The sequence below is a fragment of the Rhinolophus sinicus genome, chromosome 15 (assembly GCF_057876585.1).
Source record: "Rhinolophus sinicus isolate RSI-liver-muscle chromosome 15, RSI-T2T, whole genome shotgun sequence".
NCBI lineage: Eukaryota > Metazoa > Chordata > Mammalia > Chiroptera > Rhinolophidae > Rhinolophus > Rhinolophus sinicus.
Window position 1 is genome coordinate 29,223,556 of NC_142515.1, and position 22,886 is coordinate 29,246,441.

The 22,886-nt window shown below is 33.6% G+C and overlaps 1 protein-coding gene across 5 annotated transcripts in view; it reads right to left on the bottom strand.

Annotated features, from left to right (window-relative positions):
• The window catches only part of EXOC6 (exocyst complex component 6), a 166,993-nt gene that overhangs the window by 103,326 nt on the left and 40,781 nt on the right, over positions 1–22,886 (bottom strand). For all 5 annotated transcript variants that reach the window (XM_019739513.3, XM_019739530.3, XM_074339380.2 and 2 more), the window contains exons 2-7: positions 19,335–19,506; positions 18,025–18,072; positions 17,844–17,934; positions 15,139–15,184; positions 9,818–10,022; positions 1,471–1,623 (exon numbers count right to left, since the gene is read on the bottom strand). In XM_019739513.3, the coding sequence (XP_019595072.2) occupies positions 1,471–1,623; positions 9,818–10,022; positions 15,139–15,184; positions 17,844–17,934; positions 18,025–18,072; positions 19,335–19,506 (715 nt within the window). The remainder of the gene's footprint in view (positions 1–1,470; positions 1,624–9,817; positions 10,023–15,138; positions 15,185–17,843; positions 17,935–18,024; positions 18,073–19,334; positions 19,507–22,886) is intronic.

Sequence of the window (22,886 nt, forward strand, 5' to 3'; positions counted from 1 at the left end):
CATGATGGTGATGCTCCCAGCAGTTAACAATGTGCAAAACAGACTAGGGAAAAATCAAGCAAGACTAAATGGTCCATTTTCACCATTCTGAATTTCAAGGAAGAAAAGAATATAGAGACTCTATGAATACTAATTAAGAAAGAATAAAAGGTAGATTTCAAAAAAACATTTATTTAATTTCAAAGGACTAATCAGGACACACTAATTCTACATTAGGAAGACACTAAACTATCTAAGGCTGTTCGCTTGTGTGTATTCATTACAACATCTGATATCTGTGCATATGCATACATATATGTATATATACACACATACACATATATACATGTACACATATATTTATATACACATACACACACATATTTATACACAGAGACATAAATAAAGATGGTACCTGACTTACGATGATTTGACTGTACCATGATGTGAAAGCAATACACATACTTACATGAGATATTCAACACTTGATAATTTGTGTTAGATGGTTTCACCCAACTGTAGGCTAAGTAAGTGTTCTGAGCATGTTTACTGTAAGCTAGACTAAACTATGACATTCGTCAGGTTAGCTGTATTAAACGCATTTTTGACTTAAAATATTTTCAACTTATGACAGGTTTATCAAGATGTAAACCCCATCATAAGTCAAGGAGCATCTGTAGTCTCACCCATCCTCAGGCATATAGTAGATATGTACATATTATACTTTTCTCTCAACCACAGAGAAGGCTATGGGCACATATTCACATGGTTCTTTTTATCAATCAATTAAAAGTTTTTACTATGCCCCAACTAAGGCTTTGAAAAAGAATTTAAAGTCTCATTGACAATGTAAAACTTATAAACAATTGGGAATAACTAGGCTCCTTATGGTATTAACTAAATTCAAAAAGAATTCAAAGGAAAAGATAAAAAATAGGCTCAATAGAAGACTGCGGAGAGACTAAAAGGAGCAATAGGACTAAGACTGCATTTGGTTATAGAAGATAAAAGACAGTAGCATTTAAGGATAATTTCAAAGTTTCTAGACTCAAGATTTTCTTTAAGCAATAAAAAACTTTAATCATATTAGTTATTTTGCAGTATCTTGGCACCAATTAAAGAAAACAAAAAGGTTGGTTATTCTTGACCTAAATGGCAAGGTTAAGCCATCATGAAATTAAATGTTAGCCACAGATAATTACAATATAAGTGATCACTACAAAAAAATTATTAGATTTACACTTTTACTGCTAATTATGGAAGAACAACTAGTTTGAACTATGATTTACAAATATAATCTACAATATTTCGTGTTTACCTTACCAATTATGCAGTATAATATTTCAGATGATTCTATTGCCCTAATAGCTCCTTACTAACTGATCTGCATAAATTCAATCTGCACATGGGAAGATTGAGAATCACACACATACAACTCAAAAGGAAAAATTCATCAAAAGAAAGACAAAGAGAGAAACCAACTCCCATCACCTCCTCTTCATTCTCATCCTCTTCCTCAAATGCATGTTTCAATTCAATTTCATTCCTTTCTTCTGGAATTCTACCATTTATATACATCTTCTTCCCAAATTTTACATTATTTTGCTTTGACAGAGCAACACTGAAGGTTTTCTGCTGTTGTGCCTATTTTGGAAGAAGAAAAATTTGGATTATTTCAAAATTTATTATGGTCGAAATTGGTTCAAGAATTTGTTCACATTTCCATATATATATATACATATACATATATATATATATATATATATATGTATATATATATATATATATTTTTATTATTATTTTTTTTTAATTCAAGAAAACTTTATTTCCATACTTGGCAGATAGAAATACCAATATAGATATTCTAAAGGATAATGCCAATGTAGACAGTAACAACCACAATTGCTTGAAAGAATGTAGTTCATTTACTGAAACCTACTTATATTTTTAATAATGTCTGTAGGCAAAGGATCTGAAGTGATGTCCCATTTTTTATGATTTGTGCCCTCTTCTTTTTTGAACAGTCTTGCAGGGGTTTATAATTTTATTTCAAAAGACGAAGACCCAATTCTTGACTTTGTTGATCTTCCCTATTTTCTTGTTTTCTATTGTATCGATTTCTACTCTTACCTGGATTATTTCCTCCCACTTTGTTTTTTTAACTTTACTTGATTGTGGTAATAATAAGCACACTAAGATGAGATCTACCCTCTTAGCAAATGTTTAAGAGGTTACATTATTACAGTCTTAATATATATTGACAATGCATTATTGGTGACTATATGTACAATGCTGTACAACAGACCTTTAGAGTTTATTCATTTTTGCTTAACTGAAACTTTATGGCTACTGATTAGTAACACCCCATTTCCCCCTCCTTCCAGCCCCCAGCAACCACTATCCCACTCTTGATTCTATGAATTTGACTATTTTAAATTATTTTCCTTTTTAAAGGCTGGATAGTATTCCATTGTGTGTTCATATCACATTTTCTTAATCCACTCATCTATCAATAGACATTTAGGTTGTTTCCACATCTTGGATGGGTATTGTGAATAATACTGCAATGAGCATGAGTGTAGTAATATTGCTTTGAAATTCTGATTTCAATTCTTTTGGATAAATATCCAGAAGTGGATTTCTGGATCTATATGATAGTTCTATTTTTAGCTTCTTGAGGAACCTCCATACTGTTTTACATAGCAGCAACACCATTTTGCATTCCCACCAACAGTGTACAAGGGTTCCAATTTCTCCACATTCTCAACAACACTTGTCTTTTGTTTTATTGGTAATAGCCATCCTGACAGGTGTGAGGTGACATCCTGTTATCATTTTGTTCTGCATTTCCCTGATGGTTAGTGATATTGAGCATTGTCTTTTACATTGGTTAGCCATTTAAGACATGTCCATTCAAGTCTGTAACCCAGTTTTTAATTAGGTGATTAGTTTGACTATTGAGTTGTAAGAGTTCCTTAACATATTTTGGAGATTAACTCATCATCAGATACGTAGTTTGCAAATATTTTTCTCTCATTCTGTAGGTTGCCTTTTCACTCTGTTGACTGTTTCTCTTGCTGTGCAGAAGCTTTTTAGTTTGATGTAATACTACTTGTTTCTGTTGTCTGTGCTTTTAATGTCATATCCTTCTCCTTTCTTTGAATTTAATTTCCAATTGTTTCTGTAACTTAAGATCAGTATTTAGATGATGGATTTGTCTTTCTTTCCTAATTTGTAAGTTTAAAGGCTACAAAATTTCCCTTAAACACAGTTTTTGTTGCATTCTATAAGTTTTGATATGTCACATTTTCATTGCAATTCAATCCAAAATATTTTGTGGTTTGAACTTAGTTTCTTCTTTGACCCATGGGTTATTTAGAATTTTATGTCTTAATTTCCAAACATACAGGGATTTTCTACTTATCTATTCATTACTGATTTCTGGAATAATTCCAGTGTGGTCTGAGAACATACTCCGTATTATTTCAATCATTTGAAATTTACTGACATGTGCTCTGTGGACCAGAATATAATCAATTTTAGTAAATGTTCCTAAAAATATGAATATATTTTGAAATCATGGGATACAGCGTTACATGTGCCAGTTAGGTCAAAGTTGTTAATCTTAAAAGGACTATATACTTACTGACTCTAGGAGTTACTGGTTCTATTAGTTACTAAGAGGAGTGTAGGATCTCCCATTATGTTTGTTAAGTTGTCCATTTATCTTTTTAATTGTGACAATTTTTGCTTTATGGTCTAGTACTAGACCATAGGACTACATGTAAACAAATTTAGACTTATTCTCCTGATAAACTGAACCTGTTATCACTATGAAATGTTCCTCTTTCTCTCACTACTACTGCTTTTTGTCTTAAAGCCTACTCTCATACTAAAATACACAAATCAGCTTTCTTTTGATTAACGTTTGCACGATATATCTTTTCCATCCTTTTGCTTTCAACCTTTCTATATGTTTATGTATAAAGTATGTCTCCTATAAGCAGCATGATTTAATAGAGTTTTTAAAACCCATATTAATTCCCCTCCCAATTTATATGGTTGTTGTTTTGCAGTTAATTCTACATGTATGTAAACCCCATAAGATATTTTTGTTTTATACAGCCAATGTATATGTAATTTTACCCAAAATAGTTGCCCTATTTACTTCCTGCATCTCTAGGCTTCTAACTGGGATCATTTTCTTGATGTCTGAAAACACTAATAATTCTGCTAGTATAGGTCTGCTAGAAATAAACTCCCCAGGTTTTATTTATCTGAAAAATATCTTTATTTCCCCTCCATTTCTAAAAGATATTTTTGCTGGGATAGAATTCTAGGTTGACATATAATAAGGTTCATCAGCAGTTTATATATAATATTTCACTGTCATTTGGTTTCCATCAATTCTACTAAGAAGTCAGCTATTCATTGATATTATTATTGCTCTTTTGAAGGTAACATATTTTTTCCTTTGGCTGATTTTAAGATTTTTCTTTACTTTTCAGCATTTTTCAATTACAGCCAGTTCTCAATGTCATTTCATTCAACATTGTTTCACTGTAACAATGAGATGCTGTAGAACTCAATTCTTGTTTATGTCAATTAGCCTATGGTAAAATTGGTTTCATTATATGTTGTTTTACTTAAAGTTTCAGAACCTATCAACAACACAAAGTGACGACTTAGTGTATGTGCCTAAGTATGGCTTTGTTTTTTGTTTCTCCTGCTTAGAATTCACAAGTCTTTTTGAATCTCTAATTCCAAGGTCTATCCATGTTATTTATACCCTACTGTCTCCTTTTTCTCCTTGTGGAACTATAGTTACACATATGTAAAACCATTTCACCTTATCCTATGTCTTTAAATTCTTTCCTGTACTTTCCATCCTTTTGTCTGTCTAAGCTTCAATTTGGATATTTTCCTCTGACCCATTTTCTGGTTCATATATTCTCTCTTCAGATATGTCTAATCTTTTCTACCACCTGTATGTACACTGAGTTTTTTATTTGTTAATGTATTTTCAGTTCTAGAATTTCCAGATGGTTTGCTTTATGGTTTCTAATAATCTGCCCAAATTCTCAATCTTGTTTTATAATTCCTTGAAAACGTAAATTTTAAAGTCCATGTCTAATAGTTCCACTTAAACTTTGTTTCTCATCCTAGAGTTAGCTTTAAATCAATTACTAAAGAGTACATTCCTCTTCCTTTGAATGATTCAGGTCAAGCAGTGATTCAATTATTTTAATGCCACTTGGTTTGGAGCACAAAGCTTTACAAAAGAATTATCACTAATTCTTTTTTAAGGAGAAAACCAGACACATATATTTAAAAACACCAGAAAATAAAAAAAGATATTACACATGCATGAAGATACATAAAATATGCTGTTTTAACTCCAATTACTATTTGTAGAGGAAAAAAAATGTTTTAATTTCCTGAAGCCCTGAAATTATGTTAGATCATTTACTTTCTAAGTTGGCATTTGTGTGTGTTGGTGAGAGGGACTGGTTCATTCTTTGGTCAAAATTCCAACTCCTTGAAACGTCCACTAACCTCATAGAAGGAACTGTAGTATCAAGTTACAAGCTCGTTTTATTTTCCACTGAAAATGCCCACAGTCTGTGAAGACTAAGAATGCAGAAGATAATTGAGTATCCCAAATTGACCTAATTACTGATAAAAATAAATATTTATACTGATTAAGAAGTTGAACACCCTTATATTTTCTTCTGTTCATTTTAGTGATACTTTACTAGCAGATCTTCATTAACAGAGGTTGAAAAAATATAGGCTTAATTCCAGGATTTCAATTACTTACATACTTCATATTAGTGAAACATTCCTTGTTCTGATGGGTCAGATTGTAAATACTCTGTTCTGTTAGCATACAGAAAGTTTACCTACTGCCTCTTTTAGTGATAAATTCTCTCTATGGAATACACAACTATTAATCAGACCTTTCTACTCCCAGGTAATCAGACCATGCAAATCACAGAAATATAGCTCTCCTTTTACCCAGACATTGATGCTGGCTGCCCTCCAGAGGCTTGTACTTGAGAAAATCACGATCCCTCCTCCTCCATTTACACTCTCAACCTACTCACTGAAAAAACAACAACAAAAAAGCCAGAACTTCCTTTCTCCCTCTGTCCCAAACTAACTTTGTCAATGATTTTCTGTTTCTAGAGTATAAAATCATTCAGAGTATTTCTTCCAAACTGTGTTATGTACAAAACACAGTATCAATAGGTATTCCTTGAAAAGGAGGTTCTATGCTCAAATAAGTTAGATAAATATTATATACTGTATTTCCCTTCTAGATTTATAATTCATAAGTAAAGAAACCTATTTAACTTTATTTAACCCAGGTTTCCAAAACTTACTTGAACATTTAGTCTTATTTTCCCCTAAAGAACACTATTAAAATGTATGCCAAGGAATGTAATCTGGAAAATGTTAACTGAGACTATGAATTTTAGGTATTTGTTAATTAAACATCAGACTACTCATAGTGGATTCATCTTTCCATTAGAAAGAAGGGGAAAAAAAATACTACAACTGCAAGACTGTCTTTTACTTTTAAAAATTCTCCTTAGCGAAGCTAAAATTCAGCTCAAACTCCTTTAATAAACAAACAAATAAACAAAAATAACTTTTTGTGTCACTCATGTTAGGCATAGGCACAGTGCTAGCGTCCAGGAAAACAACATTAAATAGGATATAATCCCTCACTTTAAAAACTCACTGTCTAGTTAAGAATACAAAATAAGCAATTATAATGTAGTATGAAAAGCATAATAGATACATACACTGAGCAGGAAGTGACCATTTCTTGCTGGCAGTAGTGAGATAGGAGGAGGCAGATTTCACAGACAATGTGATCCTTAGCCAGACTCTAGTCTGGCACTGTGCGACTTTTGGCTCTTCTACAAAGTCAAAATGAGTCAGCCATGACAGTTTAACTAAACACACTCATGAACGAGGACGTCCAAAACCACTGCAGAAAGTGGCAAGAACGATGGGATGAGTATGTTCGAAGTGAGGGGGAGTATTTTGAGGGGGATTAATGGCAGTGTGTTTTTTACTATAAGAAATTTTATTTATTTAAACATTCACCGTATTGTTTGATCACACCTCATAGATAACGTTGAAGAGTTCTCCAGTGGGGAAGAACAGTCACTGATCAGAGGCAATCAGTCTGAAGGACTTAGGATCCTGAGAAGTAATGGGAGGTGTGAAAGGAAGGATCAGTGGTTCCCGATTCCCATTTTATCAAAAAATATATCAATCCTATTAGTATCTTGAAGTGTCAACAGAGAAGAAGAATGATGATCACTGCAGAGGATTACTAAGAAACCCCACACTTCATTCCACCTTAACAGTGAGGTAATATCCAATTTTTGGCTCTACTTAGCTCTCCATTCCTGGGTCTTTCCTAACCTACATGGTGTTCTGGGGTAATCATAGTCTCTAGACTCTTTTCTGGACTCTTCTTCTAAACATTGGCTTCAAATCATAATTCACTTAAATTTTCTTAGTCTTCATCTTTTCCATCAACGAATCTGATATTCAAACTCTAACCCACTGACCTACATACCCTTCTACCATTTCTGTTCCCATACTATCACCCACAACTGACCATATTCTGATCATCCTAATGGTAGGGAAAATGGCCTCAGGCCTCGCTTCCATAGAAAAGAGAGGTAATAAGTTTGGCTTAAGTTCCATTTTGTAGCATCTGTTTATTTACAGTAAATAAAGATATTTTGTCAAACAAGTCTGAACAAAAGACACTACCAAAAACAATTTGAAAATCAAATCTGCTATAGCCCACCTACAGATAAGCAACAGTTAACCACAAATGGAAAAAAAAAAAAAAGAAAATGAAGCAACTTTAAAAAACATTATTATGCATCACAAATCCCACATTATTATATATAGTTTTCATTTTTATTAAAGTAAGTTGATTCTGGTGAAGAATTTTCAAAACCAATAAATCCTCAAAGTAAACAATCTATTAAACAAAGCAAATTAACATAGAATAGAACATTGTACAAAGTTGAAACAAACAGAAATATAACAGATATTATCTGACTTAATAATCCTTTAACAAGTTAAAACAGGGAGAAAGTTATATACTGAATTTTAATTTCTTCTGATGTGACAATAATCTGATACAGACATATTTCTTTAATTAGAAAAATGATATAAAAGCTCCCCTAAAGTAGTTTGTAATACTTGAAGAAAAAATCATGGTTAGAATGCATGTTGAGTATTATTTTATTTCTTTGACACTGTTATTACCAGGAATTTTAACAGCTAATTCTTTAAAAACTTAAATTAAATTATAATCCTTTAAAAAGTTTTTATTACTAAAAATTTTAAATGTAAACAAGGTAAACTGGTTAATATAATGAACTCCAAAGTACTCATCACCTATCTTCAATGTATTTATACATTGTTTCATCTGTATCTTTACTCACTCCACACATACCCCAATTATTTTTTACAATTTTCTTTCAGGTAAGATTTATATACACTGAAATGTACAGATCTAAACTGTACAATTTTGACAAGGAGATAAACTTTTATCACGGTAAAGAACATTTCCATTTCCCCAGAAACTCCCCTTGTATCCCTTCCCAGTCAATCTCCCCACCCAGAGGCCACCACTGCTGATTTTTTTCACCTTAAATTACTTTTGCCAGCTTCACATCTGCACGTAAGTGGAATCACACAGTGTGTGCTTTTTTGTGTCCAGATTCTGTAGCTCAGAGTAATGTCTGGAAGATTTATATTTGTTGAACATGTCAGAAATCTATTCCTTTTTATTGCTAAATAATATCTCATTTTATAAGTATAGCACAATTTGTTTATTCATTCACCTTTTGATGTCCATTTGGGTTGTTTCTAGTTTTTAGCCAACTTTGAACAAAACTACTATGAATATCATGGGGACATGTTTAATTTCTCATTGGTAAATACCTTAGCGAGAAAATGCTGACTCAAAAAGTAAGTACTTTTCCCATTGTTTGTCTTTTTATTATTGAGCTGTAGGAGGTGTTAATTCAAGATAATTCTTTTAATTTGTTTTAAAAACAGAGCAATTTAGAAACTTAGCATAAAAGAACTGCCATTTTTCAGCTAAATTTATACCAACTGTGACTGCTGGCAAAAGTTAATGTAATACCACACAGATGGCAAGATGGCGAATTAGGTAAACATTAAGCCTACCGCATCCCAGAATCACACCAAAATTATGAACAAAGTATAGAACAATCAACCTCAAGAATCTGAAGGGCAGCCGGTTGACTCAGAGTGCAGTGCTCATAACACCAAGGACACCGGTTCGATTTTCACATGGGCCAGTGAGTTACGCCCTCTACAACTAGACTGAAAAACAACTTGATTTGGAGCTGATGGGTCCTGGAAAAACACACTGTTCCCCAATATTCCCCAATAAAATTTTTTTTAAAAATCATCTAAAGACTAGCTAAACAGAAGCCCTATGACTATGAATATAAAGAAGAGACTACATCGAGACTGAAATGTGATACAGAAATACAATACTAAAAAAAACCACCATACAAATAGTTGGGGAACACTACCAAGGAATTAGTTGGTGAATCAAGTTAAATGAATAATGGTAAATGAAAGGAAACGCTGATGAAATGCCTTCTAAACAAGAATCAGGAAAGATAAGAAAAGGGAGAACTAAAAAAAAAAAAAAGAGGTAATAAGCATTTTATGTAAGTAAAGAAAGAAAACCTCTGGTATATTCTATAACCTAAATTATTAAAGAACATTAAATTAAAATTCTCTTTTTTAATCTCACCTGTTTCATTGCTGTTTCACCTATTTTGTCAGAATGTTTTCGAATGCTTTCCAAGAAGTCCTTGAGATCAGACATGGAGATTTCTTTAATATCCTCACGGAGTTTAGGAAGATTTTCTATCATAAGCTGACAAAACCGGTATTGACTAACCCGGGGAAAATACACATTCTCTAATTGTTCCATAGTTTTTAAAGCAGAATAATACCTGTGAGAAGTTAAAAAGAAAATTCTATAAAAAGTTCTTACTACATTAATTTCACAAGTAACCCCAAATAATAATTCAGTAATATTCCAAAAATAATCAGCCCAATGTTCCGATCAAAAAGGTCATAGTTATGGTTAAAGTAAAATTAACATTTATTATTATTTACTAAGCACAGACTATAAACTATATGAACAAGTTGCAAGCTGAAAATTCATGGCTTACATTAATGTACAACTTCCTTATTTCACTCCATCTAAATCTATAACAGCACAAGCATTATCATAGTCATCACAATACCAATACCTAAATGTAATGTATAATTAATTCCATATTTTAATTAGAATATTCAGTTATTTGATATGAGTTTCATAGTCTCTCCCATCCACATAACATCACAAAAAAGTAGGTAGCACCGATATCAAAAAAGTAGATAGCACTGATTTAATTTAAATTGAAGCAAAATATATTGTAAGGAACTTTAAAACAATTTTTTACACTATCTAAGATAATTAGAAATAATATTAAGTGTCACAAAAAACAACTAAAAAAACCACTGACAGAGTGATGTTTTGAATTCAACAGATATTTACTGAATGCCTATTACTTACAAGGCACTAGTGACATGCAGGGTATGCAGCAATTAGTAAAGTATAGCCTATGTCCTAGAGAAACTGACATATGCTTTCATATATATATTTCAATCTTCTCTAGACTTCAATGAGACAGATGTCTATGGCAGATATTACTATCAATCTATAGATGAGAAAACTGAAACACAGAGAAAGAGTACATAAGTTGGTCAAGATACTATAATTAACTGGTAGTAGTACTGAGACTTTCCAAAATTGTCAGTATCTTAAAATAATATTCACCATCAAAATCCATTTAAGAGTAGGTAGAGGAATTTTTTTAATTAAATAATATTCTGTGCCTTCCCACTGAATTGGATATTAAAATGAGAAAAGGCACTACCTAAAAAACAACAAAAAAAGTAATATATAAGTAAATGGAAAAGACAGAAAGTTGAAAAGCTATTTAAAGATACTTGTTTTCTAGCCTATTTTCTCATGACAGAGTATATTTTGCAAATTGTCACAAAATTGTACCACTAATTTAAAAATTACACCTGAATTCTATCTTGGTTATTTAAAATCACTAGAATGGTTATAATATGATCTAATAAAATATATATTAGGTCAGAAATTAACATATTTAGGTCATGGTACGGGTGAGGAGATGTCATTACAGTGATCATTACAATGATACCTAAGACATAGATTTAGATAATGTGAAATAATGAATAATATCTTTTCTGAGTAAAATTACATTTTAGATACAATAGATCAGTCAATAGACAAAGTGTATTATTTGATCCTGGCACATTTCCTGCTTTGATTTAAATTAGGTATACCTCAAAAGAATTCTCCCTACAACAGGTATGTTTTCTGAAAATTCATGGTAATATCTATAATGTATTTAAAATCACGAGTGATAGATCTAAGTGAAAAGTATTACCAGTAGTTTTTGCAACATACCACAGACACAATCAACTGACTTCATAACACAACTATGCCTTCCCTCATGCTAATCATTTCTCACTTTCCACCCTGGGCTTCCCTGTGTCACTAAGGCATGAGACACCACAAGACCTTCCAAGCACCCACACAGACAAGCCAGCAATGTTAGCAGTTAATCCCAGTGGGTTAAATCCTTAAATTACAAAAAAAGGAAACCAGAAGATTAATTCTACTTTCCTCCTCCTGGATGAAATGTTCTGATTTCCAATAATTAATATAAACTCCCAAAAGTTCTCTGAAATAGGTCAATATTAAGCACTGGCTAACTCACTCAACCTCGTATTTGCCATCCCAAGTTCCCTATCTCATTTCTCTTTCCCTCAGTCCTACTTCTTAGCTTCCCTAGGATTATACTCCCTACGAATGTAGTAAAACATAAAGTTATACCTCAGGCTTTGCACTGGGAGGCTAAGACACACACAAAATTTATAACCTTAGGCAGAGAACAGAAGCCAAAGAAAGACCAGACCTTGGAGCCTTTCTAAAATTTAGCCACAAATCTCCTAAGCTTTATCTATTTTGAAAAAGAAGAAAAATTTGCATTTCTTTTTTAGTATTTAAAAAATGATAACAGTAATCTGTAACCATTGGGAAAATAGAAAAACTACAGAGAGAAAATTAGAGGCACACACGATCTGATGCTACCATTTAGTAATTGCCTCAGTAACACTTGGCACATTTATATCTAGTCATATACCTATAACATTTCCAGTTTTATATGCTCATATCCTATTTAACAATATATCATGGAATTTATCTTAAACTAAAATTATTTAGAAACATTATTATTCTATTTGTAAGTCTATTATAATAATGCAATGATGTCCTAATGTTGGGATTTTAAGTCTCTGATTTTTTATTTTTTTATACACAACACTACAGGAAGTTTCCCCGTATATTAAACCTCTCTCAAGTTGTCAGTTTATAAACATGAGACACTTCAAAAAAATTGTGTATCATCTGTAAATGCAAAACATGTGAGTAGTCTAATGATTCTCTGGCCCACAAGGTACAAATTATGCCATTGTTCTTACTTCATTTGCCTTCCCTTGAGCATTTCCAATTCACTAGAGTTTGTCCTATTATAGAAGTGGTTAGTTCAGGCTCTACTAATTCTTTTTAAATACAATGTCCTGCATATAAGAAAAAATTACAAGATACATGACTAAGTGCAAAAATGGGAACCACAGTTTAAGAAAAAAAAAGTCAATCAAAGCATACATATAAATGGCCTAGATCTTGTAATTACAGACAAAAACTTTAAAATAACTATTACACATGTTACAGAATCTAGTAGAAAAGGTAGTTAATATGCATGAAGACATAGGGAATTTTAGCAGACAATCGGAAATTACAATAAGGAATCAAATGAAAATGTTTAAAATAAAAAAAATACATCAGAATGAAGAATTCAGTTACCAGAGGGTAAGGGGGGTGGGAGGTGGGGGGTGGGAGATGAAGGTAAGGGGGATCAAATATATGGTGATGGAAGAACTGACTCTGGGTGATGAACACACAATGGGATTTATAGATGATGTAATACAGAATCGTACACCTGAAATCTATGTAATTTTACTAACAATTGTCACCCCAATAAATTTAATAAAATAAAAAAAAGAATTCAGGGGCCGGCCCAGTGGCTCAGGCAGTTGGAGCTCTGTGTTCCTAACTCCGAAGGCTGTTGGTTCGATTCCCACATGGGCCCATTGGGCTCTCAACCACAAGGTTGCAGGTTTAACTCCTCGACTCCCGCAAGGGATGGTGGGCTGCGCCCCCTGCAACTAGCAATGGCAACTGGACCTGGAGCTGAGCTGCGCTCTCCACAACTAAGACTGAAAGGACTACAACTTGAAGCTGAATGGCACCCTGCACAACTAAGATTGAAGGGACAACAACCTGACTTGGAAAAAAAAAAATCCTGGAAGTACACACTGTTCCCCAATTGAGAAAAAAAAAAAAAAAAGTCCTGTTCCCCTTCACCAATTAAAAAAAAAAAATCTTTAAAACAAAAAAAAACCCGAAAAGCTATTCTCACAAGTCAGAAAACAATAATTAACTGATTAAAGCAAGAGTCCTAAAACTACTGGGTGAAAGGTTTTTAGGAAACAGGACTCAAAGAAATCATCGCCCAACAGATTACTTACTAATTGCAGAGAGAAAAATATACCTTTTCAAAAGAAATCTGGTACCTATCCTCTTCACCAAATGATCAAGTTTAGCACAACCCAGAGATAACCTGACAGGATATGCTTTCTGATGTCATACCATGAAAGGTATACAATATCACTTACGTCAAATATTTGCCAAAAACATTAAACCTGAATCTAATCATGAAAAAATAATTAAATCCAAAATGCCCTGGTCTACAAGACATGACCTGGACTCTTTCATGAAAAACAAGAAAAGTGGGAAGACCATTCTGGATTAAAAGGACAAAAACTATATACCAACCCATGTTTTAGGGAGGAAAAGAATACATAAAACATTTTGGGGATAACTGGGGAAATACATTAGATTATGTTATTGAAAAATACATAGTGCCCCAAACTGGAAAACAGAGAATAATAAAAGTCAGTCATTTAAAGACATAAATGTAAAAAATCCCCAAAGAGATAAAAGTTTTTGCCCCTAGGGAGGAGGGATGGTAAACGGCAAGTAGGGAAGGTTGTGCCTGTTTTTTGCAACAAATAGAACTATTATTTGGATCTTTAAAATATGAGAATGTACAACTTTGATAGAAAAAAGAGAATATATCAAAATATATACAAAAAATAAAAGATTACTTCAGAATAGTTTGTGGCTCATGTATTAAGAAGGAAAAAAATCATTCTACTAATTAGTACCAATTGGTAAAGCCTAGTAAAATTCAATATGCAGCATTCTAAAGTAGAACATACAAAAAACTGAGTATAAATGTGTATATGATGTGTAGTGATAAATAAGTAATTATTAATAAACTAAAGAAATCATTATTTCCCTTTTCCAATTGTGTCTCATTTATTCTGATATTTCTGTGTTACTTTATAATTGTTCATCTTTAGAACACTTCAACATTATTACACCTAATGCTTCTATGGCAATCTATAAACTAAATTATTTTATTTTTACTTTTCATTTGTCATTTATTCATTTGTCTTATAAAATAGAATGTGAACTACACTAACCCAGATTGCCAAAATATAACTACCCACACTTTGCTTTCATCTGTGGACCCACAATAAACATAGCTTTTGACTATATGCAATGTTGTTATGTTGGTAAGTTAATCAATATTTTTTCATTCCTGTTCAGTTGTCTATTTCTTCTTCATCAACATTATCAATCTCTGATGTCACTTACATATAGGGCAAGGATCTACAAATAAATGGCTAAGAATTGCTTGATTGGATGATCCTAAAGGGCAAATTGCATGAACAAAGCACAGTTAAAGGTAGAAAGCAAAATGTCACATGATTCACTATAATTTACAATAAGTTTAAATAGAAATAGATTAAAAAAAAAATTCTTAATAGAAACAATTAGGAAAGAAACCAACTCACCTTTTTGCACTCATTTGCTCTTTTAGCTTACTGTACATTTCCAGCACTGCATTAAAAAAATATAACTTATTTTAGCTTTCAAAATAAAAATAAAATGTTGAGATGAAAATAATCAAGGAAGGAAACAACATATTATAAATTCATTAATTTTCTCGATACTTTTGATTTAGGCTTACATTTTCAAATAAAATTTTGTACTTCAAGTAAATAAAAACCTTTAAATTTCTACATATATTATACATTATATATATTAATACATTATACTGAACTTGGAACATTTGCAGATGCTGAGACCTATAACTGAGACATTAACCTACTAACAAATATCCTGTTCAGAAACTTACTAATAACTCTTCCCCGCAATGGAACTGAAGTTTGGACTTAATCTGAGAGAGAAAGTTGAGTGACAGTGAGATTGATTTTGATTTGACATATCAAATAAAATGTATATAGCTCACTAAATAAAATTTTGCACCAAATCCACACACACAAAAAAACACCTCAAAAGCTTACAGCAGTGAATTATAATAAAGGTATAACTAAACATAACAAAGCATCTTTCTTTGTTATCATTTCTATCAAAGGTTCAGAAATACAATTTTTCAATAAAACTGTTATAAGCTTCAGTAAGATGACACACTGCCACCAAAAAAGTTTTAATGCAACTATATAAATTACCATTCATCCTTAGTAAATTTCAAAGTATAAAGTGAGTAAATTATTCTTGGCTCATCAAGCCAGCTCACATTTTCCTAGACCAAAGTGACAGACAACATTATTTCCCAGATTTTCTATAGTTTTCTGGCTATCCTCAGAGGTCTTCAAGTTCACAAAAGATGTTGCTTATTTGTCTGAAAACCATAAAAACTGCCAAGGGTGCCTAGAGTGAACCAGTCCTAATTCTGTGGTATCACTATCATAGCTCCTATATTGTAATGCAATATTTCTCACCTTTTCAAACCAAAACATTAGAGTGAACACATACCTGGGAAAAAGCCTAAAACTGCTGCTACAAGTATAAACTTGCTTTGAAGTTTCCTGTTTTATGTCAACAATTCATGTAAATTTCACATCTACCTGATATTATTCCTCTAGTTTTCATATAAAAATGCTTGCCTCAAATATAATCAAGTAAAACTAATGCACCAGGAAAAGGCATAGTTTATCCTGTGACTTCTTATATCCTCTCATAGTGCTCCTTATCTGAGGAGGAGTTAAGCAATTGTACAGTAATTGATGGCTTGTCTTTATTCACATAAGGTTGGTTATAGGATTCTTCAGAGCTGGGACTAGGTCATTGTCAACTTTATATTTCCAATATCTACCATAATTCCTGACACACACAAAAAAGTGTTTATAAGAGGGTAATTGGAAGGATAGATGGAAGAAAGGAGGTAGTTCTGGACATGACTATTAAGAATACAATATTTACATGAACTCAAATTTCCCCTCCAGCATTGGAAAAAAAGACAGTAGCTGTAACAAAAATGTACCCTCTACTTCACTTTATTTCTCTATTTGAAATAGCCCACTAGGTGAATAAACTGTTCAGCTCTTTCTCATTTCATCAGGACCCATTTTTTAAGGCTTATTACCATTCAAGGACAAAGCATGCAAACTTAGAGACTGTCTTCATGGCTACTTCAGTGTATCTGATGGTGGCAAAGAGGTATTATTAAACATTGCTAGGAAGGAAGTAGGTTTCTCAACCCTGAAACTTAACATAATAAGCAGACATTTTATTTACTCAAAATTAATGTGCAAATATCCCTGGTCCATCAAAATTAAACTGAATAGACTTTCAATGATTCTAAAAAAAAAAAAAAAAAAAGCTAATCTCACAAGACTGAAAATAGTAATTTTTTAGCTAATAAGATCTGCTAACAGTTTGTACATATAATTTGTATTCTAAGCTAGATTTACATTATATAATTATTATATACAAAGCACCTTATTCTATACCCCTGAATATGGAGGTTCAGGTTCCTTCCTTAAAAAGTAAGTTAAAAAATGGGTTTAGCTTACTCTACTAAGAAAAAGATGACATAGGAGTATACCTACTTCCTTCTGTTTGAACAGAATATATTCAGGTAAAGAAAATACTCGTTAGTTGCTTCAGAATTTATTTGATGTCCCAGTAATATTTGAGCCTTAACAGAGAGACTAGAAACTCAGAAACATAAAAAGTAAGTCTTTCCAAATGTAGGAGGAAAGGCAAGACTGAAGAAGGGAGAAGACCCAGCATTTTTGGATGTTTTCTTATCAGCAAAATGAGACCATGAACAGAGCAAAACCAACCTGCTTAAGGTATCAAACAGAAAACAATAGAAAACTAGAGGTAAAAAATTAGGCAAATTAGGGAAAGACATGAAAATGTAATCTAAAGACACCCCATGGGAAAGCATTCTGAGGAAAAACAAAGTTGCAGGGGAAGATCATGGACAAAGGATAAACTAGGCAGAAAGGAAACAGAAAGGTAGAGGTTATTCTAGGAGACTCATGTGACCGATCAGCAAACAAGGGCTATATAATCCAGGAAAACCACGAAAATTCAGGGAATAAAGTGGATAGAAAAGATAACCATGAAGACTTTTGGGGGGCAATCACCAACTATCTGTAATTCCCATAATGAATAATGACTATATGCTCTCATTAAATTATAATTTTCCAAGCCAAACGTTACATGATCAACAAGTTTAACTCACCTGGAAGGCATAACTGCAATTTTTCTACTACAGTTGTAATATTCCTCTGCTGAATTCTACATCGAATAATATTGTCTGTTTGGACTAAAACCTTAGAAAAAAAAGAAATGTTCATATTTTTAAACAAACAGTTAAATCACATCCACATACTGGTACACAAAAAAATGTATCATTTTCTCACCTCCTTTCCAGCATCTTGCAATCTTCGGTTGGTATCAGTAACTTGTACCTTAAAAATAATTTCACCTTAGTTAGACAAATATGTATAAAACTACCCTGGTGTGACTACTCACCCTTGTAATCAGATCATGCTTCATGAAAAACTTAGAACAAAGAAATGCAAATTCAAATTAACTCTACAACTTGAACTTGAACTTTTGATTGAAAAGGGTTTTTAACTTCAATTACTTATGACAGTTCTTTTTAACAGATTCTGTGGCAAACTTCTCAAATTTACTCAAGATTTTTTAACTTCCCTTGCTTCTCTAAGTCTGTCAAACAATTCAAATCACTGACCCAATTGACCACTGGTCCCTTTTTGATAACTTCAATAAGGTCTATGTGCCATTCATTGTCTGTAGGAAACGGTGACTGCATTTTACGGTAATTAAACATTCATACTTTGCTGAATGCAAACACTGGGTGGTTGATTAACATCAAACACGGAAATCTCGATCCACAGCAAAATTTTAATGCTGCAGGTGCAGGCAAAGCTCAACCTTAAATTTTCCCACATATTAAGTGACTCATTAGGTCGTGATAGTAAGGAAGCACATTCTGGTTTATTAAAAATCTCATTAATTTCCAAACAAAGATGCTCAGTGACCTCATTGATGCTGTATTTGGTCTCTCATTTTGTGAACATCCTTTATATAATGGTATTCTAATCATAACCTTTGGTAAACCAGGGTCATTCTGTCTGCTAAGCTCTCCAAATTGAAGATAAATAGGATAATTCTTATAACTATTTTGTATTCTCAATGAACAAATCCAGTCTCATTTAATAAATAATGTTATTGCTGTGTAACAGAAAATGTAGACCAAAATTATGCAGTGCTGTTACACTAAACAACAACAACAAAAAAACAAACAGTTTCAACATAATTAAATAACTTTGAGAACACAATTATATATAATAAGTTTTTAAAGGTTTTTAGAAGATAGCTTTTTTTCCAATACTGTACTAATTGTCATTTTTAAAATTCTGAAACAAATGAGGCCTTTCATTGTATGAAGTTTTTTAGTTCATTTCCCTGCATGGAAAGTAATCCTGTTAAGTCAATGCATTACTTGCTTTACCAAAAAGGGACTACTTCTGACATTAGCATGACAACCATGTTAATTAAGCATAAAGAACATTCCCAAACATATACACTAATTCACTTTTTGAAAGTAGTATATTTAACAATGATTTGTACATATGCACTATAAACTAATACTTGAGTAATTTAATGACAGCAAAGATAAATAAAATTTTAACATATTTCCTACCTTCAGTTTTTCTGCATCAGTCCTTACTTTAAGAAGTTCTGTAATAGCGTCTACAAAACCCTGATGATGAAAATTACACATCTTTTCAATTTCCTTGTCATGATTACGGATACAAGCATCTAATTTTTCCATAAACTTCTTGTGTGCATTTGGTTGGTCATCATACACAGACCTGTATGTATATAAAAAGAAAGCTAACATTAATTTCCCAGATCACCAAAATTTATTATTTATTAAGCTCCATCTTTGCAACAGCTAATATCTTAAAATTAAATCTCTGAACAGATAAACTAGGTTGATAGTACTGCGATTAGTAGAAATAATTTGAGTGAAAATATTTATTTTTGAATTAATAGTAACAATTAGTATTGTTAATACTAAAAGAGCCACAAGCCCTCTAGATATATCACTAGGTATCTGGAAATAAAGGTCTGAGGACAACAAAGGAGTCTTTCCATACTGAATCTCAAAAAAAGAATCACTGAGTGAATGATAAAGGAATAAATGAACAAACTCTGATTTCTACAGCATTTACTATGTGTTATGACATATTCCAAGTGCTTCACATAGTAACCCTTTAATCCTCACAAGTTTATAATGTAGGTACTGTTATTACTCTTGCTTTACAGATAAGTGACAGATTATGTTACTGCCACAAATTCCACAACTAGCAAGTGACAGCTGGGCTATGAATCCTGGTTGTCTGGCTCCAGAGTTCATATTCTCAAGTACAGCGCCATATTGCAGGCACCACAATGTCCTCTAAATATGGTATACACATTCCCACTGTACCTCAGCTCATGCTGTCTCCACATAGAGGGCACCCCCTGACCTGCCATGCAGGAAAGGATTAACCTTGCCCAAAGAAAGGTTTGGCCCTTGCCCCCAGCTCCTGGGAGGTATGCCTTTGGAATGTCCTGCCAGATAGATGTCTTTGTTTCCCGACAGAAGGCTGTGAGCGATGCCAAACAGTCTACACTAACAATGTGATTTAGTGGGGTGGGGTGGGGACCTTGGGCGACAGTATCAGCTCTGGAGGAGCTGGAGACTAAGGTCAGCAGCATAGGCAGTCACATGTCTGTGACCAACCCCAGTAAAAATCCTGGACACCCTGGCTGGAGCAAGCGACCCTGGTTAGCAACACCCCGTAAGTGCTGACGTGCATCATTGCTGGAAGAAGTCGGTGCTGTCCAGAGGACTCCCCTGGGGATCAACTGGAAGCTCCTGCCTGGAACTCTCCTAGACCCTGCCTTCTAAGGCTGGTGTGAATTTAATCTGTATCCTCTTGCTGTAATTGTAAGTATAACAGCTTTGCTAAATTCTGAATCCTCCTACTGAATTCTTGAGAGCAGTCTTGGTGCCCTCCCAAAAAGGCACCCACCCATCCCCACACCTGTTGCTGCCCATTGTCTGAGCTCAGTTCAAGTCTCATTTCCTCCAGTAGGCCTTAGTCATTCACTTCCATTCCCAGTAATCTTTTCATCTGCAGGACAGGTAAATTTAGAGTCCATTTCTACATTCTCATATGTAATCAGATATGACTTTGCGTTGTAATTTAAATGTTTCAATTTTATGTTTCTCCACATAGACCATAAACTTCTTGAGGGCAGCCTCCATGACTTAGGCTGTTAATGAGTACCTACTATAATACTAGGGAGGGCAATATAGGATGGCAGCTACTAGGTACTGGGCGAGTTAGGAGCTGAGCTAGAGTTAGGCTCTGATCTTGGACATCTTTTCTACCTATACTACTCTTTCGATCTCGTCTAGACTTGGAGCTTCGAATTTCAGAAACACAGACACCATCCAGATGTACATTTCTAGCCCTGGCCGCTCCTCTGAAATTCAAACTCATACATCTCTCCAAGTAGGTATCTGATAAGCACCTCAAATATGTCCAAAATGAATTCCTCCCTTTTTCTCTGAAACCTGCTCCTCCCCCAGTCTTCCCCCATCTCGGTAAATCTATTAGAGCTGCTCAGGCAAAAAACCTTGAAATCATCCCTGACTGTTCTCTCACCCTCCCCCACCAAAACAATCCAGCAAATCCAACTACAGCTTCACTATTTCCAGTGGTACCACCCTTGGACTAAGCCATCAACGTGTCTTACCTAGATATTGCCAAATGCTTTCTAACCAGTCTCCTGATTGCACCTTTGCTCCCCTTCAGTCTATTCGCAACACAAGAGACAGATGGTCCCATTAAAACATATATTAGATACCATGTCTCTCTTCTGCTCAAACCCTAATTATCTTACAATAGCCTAAAGAGCTCTACATGATTTTGTCCAATGTTATCTCACCAACTTCATTTCCTACTACTTATTCTCCACGTTACTTATTCCATGCCAGCAACTCTGGCCTCCTCGTGGTTCCTGAAATACAGCAGGCACATTCCTGTCCCACGCGTTGTCCATACAGCTTCCTCTACCTGGGTCACATTTCTCACATGTGGCTGCCTCCCTCACCTCCTTCAGGTCTGTTGCCCCCTTTCTGATGAGGCCTTTTCTAGCTACAATATCTACATTATAAACTCACATGCATGTACACACACACACACACACACACACACACACACAACTTCCCCTCCCTGCTTTATTTTCTCTCCTTTTTTATTTTCTAAAATAAAGGAGTTACTTTGTCACTGCATCACACTTACCACTGTAGAGTATACTCTCTATTTCACACTTTATTTTCTGTCCTCCCTTCCTGGAATGTAAGTTGCATGAGGCCACAGAATGTTTGTCTGTTTTGTTTCCAGCCCTAGAATAGTACCTATCACATAGCAGAGGCTCAGCAAATAACTGATGAATAAATGGGTGGGTGGATGGATGGAAATGACACAGCTGTTCAACCTCAAGTAAGCTACCTGACTTCTTTAAATTTCGATTCTTTCAACAAAAAAAGTGTCTACATCAGAGTGTTATGAGGATTAAATTACTAAACATATGAAAAATTCCTAGCACAATAACTGACACATCGTACTAAGTGCTCAATATGCACTGGCTACTAGCATTGTATGCACTTAAGAGACAACCAAATCCTTGTTAACTGAGTGAACCCTGTTGAATAACTGAGTACTAGTAGGTGCAAATGTCAGATACAGCTAACACTCAATTACCCTTGCTTTTAGCTATCACTAACATCTGACTTTTGTATAGGGCCTTTTGCATTTTTTACATCTAATGCTTCATTTATTCTTTATACCACACCAGAGAAAGAATCACTGCCTCTTTTCACAAATGAAACAGGCATAAAAATGGTAAATGACTTGCTCGATGTATGTAGCCCAGTTAGTGAGTGACTAAGGCAGCACTAGAATTTCCCACCTTGCACTTTTCCTACAATTAACACACATAACAAGAACTCTTCATTAAACAAACAACATTATTCCAAAGTAAAATCATGTGCAAGAGGAAGTTTAACTAACCTTGATACGTCATTAACAAATTTTTATTTCATTAATTGTGAGCAAGTATTATATACTCTTTAAGTAACATACATGTGCATTTCTAAGACTTTTTTTACATATTTTAATAAAACAGCTTGATA